The sequence below is a fragment of the Hydractinia symbiolongicarpus genome, chromosome 11 (genome assembly GCF_029227915.1).
Source record: "Hydractinia symbiolongicarpus strain clone_291-10 chromosome 11, HSymV2.1, whole genome shotgun sequence".
Taxonomy (NCBI): Eukaryota; Metazoa; Cnidaria; class Hydrozoa; order Anthoathecata; family Hydractiniidae; genus Hydractinia; species Hydractinia symbiolongicarpus.
This window is the reverse complement of record NC_079885.1, coordinates 13,082,145-13,093,297: the sequence shown is the minus strand read 5'-3', so window position 1 is coordinate 13,093,297 and position 11,153 is coordinate 13,082,145. Positions and strand designations below refer to the sequence as shown.

At 34.0% G+C, this 11,153-nt stretch overlaps 2 protein-coding genes across 2 annotated transcripts; both read right to left on the bottom strand.

Annotated features, from left to right (window-relative positions):
* Positions 1–6,107: 6,107 nt before the first annotated feature.
* Positions 6,108–9,045, bottom strand: LOC130614497 (uncharacterized). Its single transcript, XM_057435925.1, has 2 exons — positions 8,591–9,045; positions 6,108–7,257 (listed from the first exon to the last, which is right to left on the bottom strand). Exons 1-2 carry the CDS (start codon positions 8,983–8,985, stop codon positions 7,161–7,163), a joined length of 492 nt encoding a protein of 163 aa, XP_057291908.1. The 5' UTR covers positions 8,986–9,045; the 3' UTR covers positions 6,108–7,160.
* On the bottom strand, positions 6,707–7,129 carry LOC130613450 (uncharacterized). The gene has a single exon (XM_057434793.1). The coding sequence runs from the start codon at positions 7,127–7,129 to the stop codon at positions 6,707–6,709; it is 423 nt and encodes a 140-aa protein (XP_057290776.1).
* Positions 9,046–11,153: the final 2,108 nt, after the last annotated feature.

Below are 11,153 nucleotides of genomic sequence, written 5' to 3'. Positions count from 1 at the left end.
CTGCATGAGTTAAACACAGAGATGCAGCTAGTGGAACCATTGCGGGATCAGACTAAAGATGATCCTTCAGGCCAAAGAAATTATGCACTAGGTAAAACCGGATTCTACAAGAAACATGAATCTGATGAGACGGGATTGCAGCTCAGAAAACCATCGTATGAAACAGCATCGCAGCAAAGTCATTCATCAACCGAAGATATCAAAGCAGCAAAACAGACGCTGTACGATCTTACGAAAAGTTTAGTTAAAAATGGAAATATTGGTAACGCGATGGTGTACATACCTCGTGGTGCTTCTGCATCATCCGAAAATCAGGAGATAAGTACGCATGTGTCGCCTTACCCAAATGAGAAAGACTATAATTCTATTCCGTTCTTTAATCAGGCCACAGATAGAAATAATGGCTTAGATAACTCACATATAGTCAATGAAATTAACGAGGAACTCAAAAATATGTATGGTCAGCACAATAATGAGAATGAGTTGAATAAGCCTGTTCAAAACATCGGTTTGAATACAGACCAAAACGTAAACTATGGTTTCAATACAGGCCAGAATAATCAGGAAATGCGATTACCTTATACATCAAACGCAGTTGGACAATTACCGTTTCAACAGCTTTCAGAATCACCATATAATAATATAAAAACAAACAATTATGGTACAGGTTTTACTGTCCCAAACGCCCTACAGCAACAGACAATTTCATACGCACTTTCACCACAGCCACCAGCAACTTACATGATACAACCTCAAGATTATTATCAGCAAACACCCTACGCACCCCCAGCTCAACCTAACAATCATGATGTAGGAACATTGCAACAAACGCCTAGCCCGTCGCTTTCACTACTTAATAATTCAACTGGACATTATAATAAAATCCGGATTTTATGTATTGGCGACTCTTTAACGTCTGGATATTATGGTGACCGACATGTTTACCACCCGTTTTCGATTCAATTATCAAAGTTGCTTAACACTAATATTGCTGACGAATTTGAGCTTATAACAAGAGGCATTGGAGGAGAAAAGGTCCATCAAATGTATGCACGTTTGCAGAAACTTTTGGTGACTGAGAAACCCTTGGATCTGGTTATTATATTAGGAGGTCTTAACGATCTTATAAAATTAGACATAAGTGTTGATATTTTTAAAGAAGTCATTTCTTTACATGAGTTGTGTCATTCATTTGGTGTTTCAACAGTAAGCATGACTATACCGGAGACGCATATGCCACTTAGTAGGCAAGTGTATGCGAATTATGATCAATTCCTAGTAGTGTGGGGAAGTTTGAATGAAAAAATTAGAAACTATTCATCAAACTGGACGATCCCATGTGACTTAGCTCGCAAATTTCCATTAGCTTCGTTGACGGAAGCTGAAAAACGAGCTTGGTGGTCAAAAGACTTCATTCATCCAACGATGGAAGGTTATAATCAAATCGGAAGAATCGTGTATGGTTGCATAGTATCGATTTTATAAGTCTTTTGTATCGTTTATATACATGCTTGTTATTCTTTGCTTGTCTTATTTTCTAATATATTTTTATGTTGAGACAGAAACAGGATTGTTAATACAAAAATAAACCAACATATTTTTATAAATATTATTTGAAATTTAGAATGTTATAAATAATGCGATGTCTAACACATTTCAAAGCAAGTGTCAATTAAGAGCTCCTTCCTATTACTTTTCATGAATGAAAATAAAAATAAATTTACGAGGTGTGCGACAGTGCATAGATAAAAATCTTCAGGCGGCATGTCTCTAAGGGGTGTATGTTGTCCTCCAAAATCTTCAAGAAAGCTACCATAAGTATCTTCGTTTACGAAAGAGAACTTTTAAAAGCTTCTATTAATAGTAACGTGAGCTGCAATTACCTCCTAACTTGAGGTGTCCAAAACATAAGGCATGTTGCTATGAAGTGGGAAACCTTGTCTCCAGGGCTTGTTAGGTCTTTAGGTTGTACCTTGAACGGAAGAAATAGGTTACTTCCTCCTCCTTACGCATTAACCACCTTTTCAGCCACAAGCCAGCTAATTTTAATAACAAAAGCAGCAGAAAAATAAATTTTGATCTCAAACAGGACAACCCAGCAAGCGCATCAAACAATGAAGGATTCGGAAAACTTCGCAATTTAAAACAAGAGGTCAACGTGGCTAAAACTTTGATTACGAATTACTTTGTTCCGAGCCTAATTTTTTGAAAACAAAGTATTTTTAGTTTTTTAACCAATTTTGGCCTAAATACTATCGAGGTGACCAATAACCAAGGTCTTGACGTGAGCATTACAGTCGGGGATCTGATTACATGCAATTTCATTGCAGAAGCTATAAAATTTTTAGCATTTCTAAGACGTTACTGATATCACTTACATTCGCTTTCGAGTGGTCAGCTAGTTTAACCTCGGGGGCTTAGACCACAGGACCTTTACAATTTCCCCAAAATGTCACTATATTTAATCCATAAGTTATAAGGATAAAACTTTGGGAACATTTTTTGTGACATATCGAGATCTCAAATTAAGCTCAGCATTATCAAAATTTATGAGGGGTTTTCCTAGCTTATTGTCTCTCTTAAAATTCCCAAAATGACACTATATTTACCTTATAAGTTACATAAATTAAATCTTATGCCAAGTATTTTTTGCCTAGACTATGGAGATAACAGAAATAGCTTAGCATACCAAAATCTACTAAGAATTCCCCCAGCTTACTGGTTATTCAGTATAGGGATACAATATGTACATTAAATTTATTTAGGGACTTTCCCAGTTGGAAATATTCGCACACAAAGTAGGTCTTCGTTGTTTATCAATAAATTTGAATGTGTTTTGATCTGTTGTGTGAAATCAAAACCTCTACGTAAAAGCAAGGAGGTTTAAAGTGAGACATTCAAGAAGAGCATTCGAAAACTTGCCTTTTATTTTCACCATAGTAAGTAGAAAAAGACTTATTTTTAATATATTTTGAACAAGAGTCACATATATCACTTGAGTGTAATAAAAGACAATTCATATGGCAGTTATACTGGTTAAATGGTGTTTCATCGAAATCCGTATTATTGCACTTCGGAATTGCATGGATCGAAAGGTCAGGTGAATATTCTGGCATCCCAGTACAAATTGTAGCTTCTTCACCACAGCAAACTAAATCTATTACATTCACATTTCTTATATGTATATCTTCTACTCTGTTTGAAGATTTCATGAGACTCTGGTAAAAAACACCCGAATACAGATACAGAAAAACCCATACTCAAGTCAATTTGAATTTCAAACTTTGGTATAACATATTGGGGATCAAACATCCTAGGGACAGTTTTGTCATTTCCAATATTAACATTCTATTGCGCCTAAGATTTGAGTTTAGGTATTCAAACATATAAGTGTTGATATGATAGATAACAGGTTTCTCTTAGTTTCACTTGATTGAGAAGTACTACAAACATGTAAGGCACAACTTTTTTTTGGCAAATCCAACTCTGGTAAAGCTCCAAATATCAATCTCTTTTCACCAGGTCCCTTTTGTGATGGAACTTAAAGAAAGTGAAAAGGAATTGTATAGTATTTCAAAAATGATTCTCTGGACAAAGTTCTACTGTATGTACAAGTATCAATATCTTCACTTTTAAAATGCTTTTACATTGTACACAATGTCGTTTTCTAACTGTTTTCTGAAGAGTTGATCGACAACTCTTGACTTCGTAATTATGTTAAGCCAGTTCTCTCTCCATTTTCCATAATCCAGGCATTGCTCAGAAACTTACATAACTTCTCTGCAAATTCTAAGAAATGGGTGTATTCATGGCACTTTCGCTACCATTTGAAGGATTCCATGCACCGATATTGTCACGTGAGTACTTCAAAACCGCAACGAAAGGATACGCGCTTTGAAGCGCCGCCCTTCCTAACCAGTCTTTTCCTACTAACTATGTTTTGACTAAAGTGCTTGTTTCCCTTGTGTGAATACATCCTGTTATAATAGATAGTTGTTTTTTAATATAGTTCGTATAAACAAAAATAAAGATTTTGAAGTATATGTTGTAAAAGTATGGTGTCAGAATGAGTGACAACAAAGAAGTATCAAGTTTATCTGATACAAGCAGAGATTATTTTTAGTTGCATATTAGCCATTTTTTTTATATTCGCAGTATAAAAAGGAGTTCAGACTTAAGAATTCGCTTGTCCATGCTAAGAGTTTGCTTGTCCATATTTTTTTAAAACACTCTTTTTGGAGAAACCCCGTATGTGTTCTTGACGTCTTATGGAAACAAATTGATTTATAACTAATAAATTTGAAAGGTCTTGGTCTCGTTTATTTAAAATGTTTTTGAGTTGCTGTGTTGGTTAGTCAAAGACGGTAATTATTGTTTTAGTTAAGTTACTGTTTGAAGGGTCAAGTTCAGGAATAATACCTTCTTTCTAATTCCTTCAAACACAGTCAGCCGATAAACACAATTTCTTTATCTGAAGCCACCTTAAAATCATAAGTTTTGTAATAATTTTAAAACCATGGAGATTCTAAATCTTGTTGAATCATAACCGTAATTTTTCTCCTGCAGTAACCGTTAATGGATTACAAAAGTATGGGATGATTTCAACTACTTTTTACCCCATGTATTAAAAGTTCTTTGATTGCAGAAGTAACAAACTTAGGGTGACAAAGACTTAACTTATATTTCGGAGCCGCAAATGGTGGAGGACGTTGTGCAAAAGTTAATTTGTAGCCTCTTTTGACCTTTCTCAATGCAGAGCCCCCTCCTTTGCAAATAATTTTTCCAAAATTCAGTATTGGCTGTTAATTTTTCCTGCCACTAAGGGATCTTTCCCATAGTTGGCGTCTGCATCCCAATCTCGTGACCCTAACAAATTGAATAACAAAATTTATAAAATTGACAGTTTGTTAATTGTTTTGTGGTACAGGTGTCGCAATTTCCTTTTTTCCAAGCTTTTTATAGCACGAGTTGACAAACTGGTCTGTTTTTCCACATATCCACCATGTACGATTATTCAGCTTTGTTGGGTTATTACTTAGGTAAGGATGGTACTTACTTTAAAAACTTTTTTTTTTTGCCCTTCAAATTTTTGTTAATAAATCATCTTTCGTATTTTGATTTTCATATTGGCTGATTTTATATATATTTTAGTCTTCAGAATCAGATGGTAATTCGTCGCTCAGGTATCCGTTAACTGCCACCCAGTTTTCCCTGTCTGAAAATGGAATCGATTTTATTTGCGTAAAAATTAGTCTCTGACCTTCTGAGAGCGCCTTTTTTTGTTTTTATTTAGATCGGTGTTGATGTTATGAACGGTGCCATTAAGTATATCCAAAACTTCTCGGCCAAAATTGAATTGTTCTTTTTTTCATTTCTTCTCTTCTGCGAAACGCGGAAATAGGGCTTATCATGAAAATGAGGTTGTGTAGAAAGGTTTTTTATTTAGTTATATTATAATGGACAGTTTAAACAGAATAAAATACCTTAGGCTTGACTGAACACAAGTATAGAAAAAGACGGCTAGCAATCAATAGATGACTTGCCAATGTTTACAAAAGTTAAAAAAGGTTTTTATGCACATGCGCAAGCATTTCTGTAGGCAGAAAATATAAATAAATCCATCCAAATAAGAAATATTCGCAAAAAATTAGTTAAGAAATTAGAAGAATATAGTTAAAATTTAATTCCAGTTCCTCTTGGATCTTAGCTATCCAAAAAAGTCTTTAATCTGCATTTATAACCATTTTACCCTGTGCGAGTTCTGCTTTTTGACCAACATAAAAGTGCGCGCATGCCCATTGTTCTCAAAATAAAATCAAAACAACTACGTCACGCGGAAAGTGGTCTATAGAAGTTTATTAATTTTTATGAAATAATAGCATGATTTTTGGTTTACCTTTTTAAATTTATTTGAAAACGGAAACGAGCCCAATATTTTACCATTTTGTATCTTAACAGAAAAAGTTTTTTCTCTACCTTTCTACTCGGTCCTACGTTAACACGAAAACTACCAAAATTTTATGGTAAAATTAATATCGATGGAAATGTGTAAGAGTTTTGCAAAACTGAAAATTAAACCAGTTTGTTAATGTGATTCTTTAATTCAGACTACATGCATTTTGACATACTATTTCGATTTGATTACAGGAAGATGTAAATAGGCTGGATACTATACTCATTTTAATAAATAATAAATGAAAGGGAAGATAAATAAACATGGGGGAGGGATTTAAAAATTAACAAACGCCTATTAGATCTTTAAACTCATAGGGTGGACGCCTATTTGTACGAGTTCTTATTTAAAAAATTTCCCTTTCCTGGAAAATTGTATTTTATTTGAGTACTTGCAAGGTTGTAAAATTAAATTAAAAACGCAATAAAAAATAAAAAAAATAAAAGTCTGTTTCATCTATGTGTATATCCATGTATGGTATATCCGACAACATATTGTGAGATACGTTCTCATATGCTATGTAATTAATAAATGGTGTGTTCATCCAAACAAGCTTCCTCTGTGTCCTAAGCAATTATTTAAGCTTTTGGTGCTTATTGGTCATTTGCGACATGTGAACCAGAATGGCAATGGCAATGACATGGAAGGGCGAATATTCCAGTTCCCAGTCCTTCCCGAAATCAAAACCTCGAGAGATAAAGCACAGATAGGTATCGATAAAAATAATAGCTTGTCACTAGCATAAATGTATTATCAGAGCAGATTATTTGTTACTTTTAACTCTGACCTAATTTTTTCATAAATACAGTGAAATATAACTCTTCCTAACTGATCATAACCACGCGGTGTTGGATGAACTTTATCATTGGTCCATAAATAATTCTTCATTGTGTCGGACAAGGATTTATAAGGAAACAACATGGCAGTATCGCAAACCAACATTACTTCAGTTTCATTCATTGCTTTTATTTTCTGATTTATGCTTATTCTTAATTTCTCAAACTCTTTACTATCTACGTAACTTAATTTCTCCTCTTTCACGTAAGCCTCTAAAATCGTCATGGCAACGGTCTTGACGCCTCTTTTATGAGCCAACGAGTGCAGAGTTTTTATGTCCTTGAATAGATCTATCTCATTGATGCAGTCGAGGTTGACCAAATCATTCACACCTCCCATTATCAAAACTAAACAAGAAGCCCTGGGGTCTCTAAGAATTTCCGCTCGCTACCAAAATATTTGATGACAACCTGCTAATTCGTTGTGTTATCGTGCCAAAGATTCGAAGAGGTTTGGTGCTTGAAGCTCTGAAGATAAAACACACAAGTGACATTACATCTTACGACAAACGCAAACAAAACAAAACGTGTCATAATAAACTCACACTATAAAAGAAATTGCGAACAAAAATTATAGCCTATCATTCATGGTTGAAAGTGGTCTTCCGATTGAAACGTTTATGGTCTTAAACGGCATTTAGTTGACAAAAAAACAAAATTTTGATGCCACCATCATGTTCAGCATACTTTCTTTATTAACTGTGCCAAATTTTGTCGAAAATAAAGTAGTTTTAATTTTTAGACCAATTTTGGCCTAAAATGACATTTAAAGTGGCCAAAAATAGAAATTTTGATGTCACCATCATGTTCAGCATACTTTTTTTCTTAACTTTGCCAAATTTTGTGGAAAATAAAGTAGTTTTAATTTTTGGACCAATTTTGGCCTAAAATGACATTTAAAGTGGCCAAAAATAGAAATTTTGATGTCACCATCATGTTCAGCATACTTTTTTTGTTAACTGTGCCAAATATTGTAGAAAATAAAGTAGTTTTAATTTTTGGACCAATTTTGGCCTAAAATGACATTTAAGGTGGCCAAAAATCGAAATTTTGATGTCACCATCATGTTCAGCATACTTTTTTTGTTAACTGTGCCAAATTTTGTGGAAAATAAAGTAGTTTGAATTTTTGGACCAATTTTGGCCTAAAATGACATTTAAAGTGGCCAAAAATAGAAGTTTTGATGTCACCATCATGTTCAGCATACTTTTTTGTTAACTGTGCCAAATATTGTAGAAAATAAAGTAGTTTTAATTTTTGGACCAATTTTGGCCTAAAATGACATTTAAGGTGGCCAAAAATCGAAATTTTGATGTCACCATCATGTTCAGCATACTTTTTTTGTTTACTGTGCCAAATTTTGTGGAAAATAAAGTAGTTTTAATTTTTGGACCAAGTTTGGCCTAAAATGACATTTAAAGTGGCCAAAAATAGAAATTTTGATGTAATCATCATGTTCAGCATACTTTTTTTGTTAACTGTGCCAAATATTGTGGAAAATAAAGTAGTTTTAATTTTGGGACCAATTTTGGCCTAAAATGACATTTAAGGTGGCCAAAAATCGAAATTTTGATGTCACCATCATGTTCAGTATACTTTTTTGTTAACTGTGCCAAATATTGTGGAAAATAAAGTAGTTTTAATTTTTGAACCAATTTTGGCCTAAAATGACATTTAGGTATCAAAAAATCAGAGGAACGTGAAATCCCAGGGTCGATTTTTTCTCAAAAAATGCTCCAAAAGAAAAAACGACGGTTTTAAAGAATTTCCTACGCCTTTGGGCGCGGAAATTCAATCATACTCAGTTTGATTCAGTTCACTCCTTAAACGTTCCATCATTTCTTCGTGAACTTTTTCGCCTCCTTTTCCACGCGTGTACACCTTGACTCGATTTCCCAAACTGTTCGTTATCATTTCTTGTAACTTCATGGTATATGGATGATAATGATGTAAAATACCATAGTAACCTTCTGTTAAGGAATCGCCGATGCAGAGGACTTTGAATTCTGTATCAAAATTATCTCCACCATCTTCATCATTATCTTCTTTATTATTTACAGCAAAAAAACTTTTAAGTGAATTTTTCCACGCCATAGCATTGATATGTGCCATATTTGTCTTTGTTACCTTTTTAATCGTATCTGTTTCGATCGTTGCTATGACGATAGAGAGAAGGTAAACATGGCATGTTAACATATTTTTTAGTTATAAATTATGTTTTTGTTAATTTTTAAACTTTCAATGTTATACCTTCATTGTGCTGTTTAAATGTGTTAGCATCTGACTCAATTTTCTGCAATTTTCAAACACATAATCTGTACAAAACTTGGTGTAACCACTTTCTGTATGGAAATTATTATTATATTATTCTATGGTTGGAATGTTTGAAAACCTACGGTTAACCGGGCTGGTCTGATTGGGCGAGCCCGGATTTTTTTTTTACGTTTATATGAGGCGAGCTGGCCTGGTTAGGCGAAGTTTGTTTATATATTTTACAGCGCGTTCTAAAGTAAATTTGAATTACAAAGATTCTTCAAAAAAATAGCGCGCAGAGCCTGTAAATTCCTCATCGTACCAATAGAATAGAGAAGCCCTCTATACGTAAAAGAAGAGCCTAAACCGAAATTTACGCAGGACCTATGCTGAAACGGAAGAACTCGGTGTACTGAGATTAAAAATTGCCATAGTTTCTGGCAGCGTTGATCAAAACATCTTTTGAAAATTATTAATCTTATATAAAACTCGTTTTAAAATACTATTTAATCTGTTAATATTCTTGTCTTTTTCACATCGAGGCCAGGCTTTGACATCAGGCAACAAATCCTGGGGAAGAGGATGGTCCATGCACTTCGTGTTTCTTACTTGTTGGAAGGCTGAAAGAAAGAATGCTTTCTACCACTACTTTTATTTCTTTATTTTTAAACCTAAGCGCAAGTAGACATTTTATAAATATTCACAAAATTAAACTTAGTTGTAATAATAGGTAGCCAATTGTAACAAAGAACTGTCTTTTCTAAATTTATTTGATAAGTATATCATAGTATGTGACGTAAACCAAAATTAAGGTAAAACTTTAATCGATTAGTTGCCATGGTTAACCGTTGCTAGGAAAAATATAACATTTTTTTGCATAATTAACCATAACCATTTTACTGAAAATATGTTTAAACTAGTCGGTAGCCCGTGGATACATCCACGGGTTCTTCGTTGTTTATTTACCGCATTTTGTGTGTCTCGCTACTGTGGTTACCATTTTGCGTGACATACAGACACACAGACGGACAGACGTATACGGGTATTATAATATAGATATGTTTGTTCACCGATCTAATTTTACATAATATCGTTTTGCTGTGTACACGAGATATTACGCTACGAGTTGTGGTGACGATTTCCGTAGGTTCTTGTATTTTAAACGTTAAATGTTCATAAAGTATGATAGAGAACTACTGGTACAGGCTGGGTAAGGACGTAGCAAAGAATCTTGTATTTCGTTTTCGTCCGATTGTGCGTTACGGAAAACCGCAGGCTAAGGCATCGTTCTCACTTTCGTCGCAATACTCTTCATCACTCTGCACTTACAGTGGAGTCGCACTATATCGAGTATGCGCCTTCTTGAATATCGCTTTCTCGAACATTCCGCTATCTAGAATTTTCCGCTATCTAGAATTTTCCGCTATCTCGAACTTTCCGCTGTCTCGAAATAATTTATAGTCCCTTGGGACAATTTACAATCTTTATCTATAGCAAAAATTAAGAGAGAACTTTTTATAAACTCGACGGTGTTGTACTCCAGTGTTTTTTGTCAAAACGGAGTCAAACCATTTCAAAAGACGACAACTTGTAAAAGAGAAGCCCGCATGTATGCCAAAGAATTGGGTTATTATAGCAATTTTCATGCAGCTAAACAGGTGAAAACGAAGGTAAAATTTGTACAAATATATCTCTCAGAAAATAATTTATTTTTTAATACTAACTTTTATGTTTTCTGTAAAACATCAATAAATTTTTTTCGACCAATTAAGTTCAAAGTACATGGAACTTGCATCCCATCATCGTCACCTAACTTTACATGTTTCCCCGTTACCAAGACATTGCAACCATATTTATCTGCTCTCAAAAAAAGTAAAAAAAACAGTTTTTCCTAGCGGAAGATGTCCAACAATTTTATTACTTTTCTTAACAAAAACGGCATATTTGTCAACCAAATTTCCTGGCTCCCTTTCTGTCGTAAAACCTTGCCAATTGTTATTCTTTTATATTTATGATATTCCTTGACATGCGAATCAACATCAAAATTTGTTGTTTTAATTATTTTCATTTTTTCATCTAGCGAGACTCCTCTGTAATTCCTTTCACATGCC

What these genes read in the sequence shown, in the direction of transcription:
- LOC130614497 (XM_057435925.1), bottom strand. Translation starts at nt 8,985, where the DNA reads ATGTTAACATGCCATGTTTACCTTCTCTCTATCGTCATAGCAACGATC. An exon ending in AGTGAACTGAATCAAACTGA is followed by an intron (nt 7,258 to 8,590) that starts GTATGATTGAAT and finishes TTTTATCTTCAG; the next exon opens with AGCTTCAAGCACCAAACCTC.
- LOC130613450 (XM_057434793.1), bottom strand. Translation starts at nt 7,129, where the DNA reads ATGGGAGGTGTGAATGATTTGGTCAACCTCGACTGCATCAATGAGATA.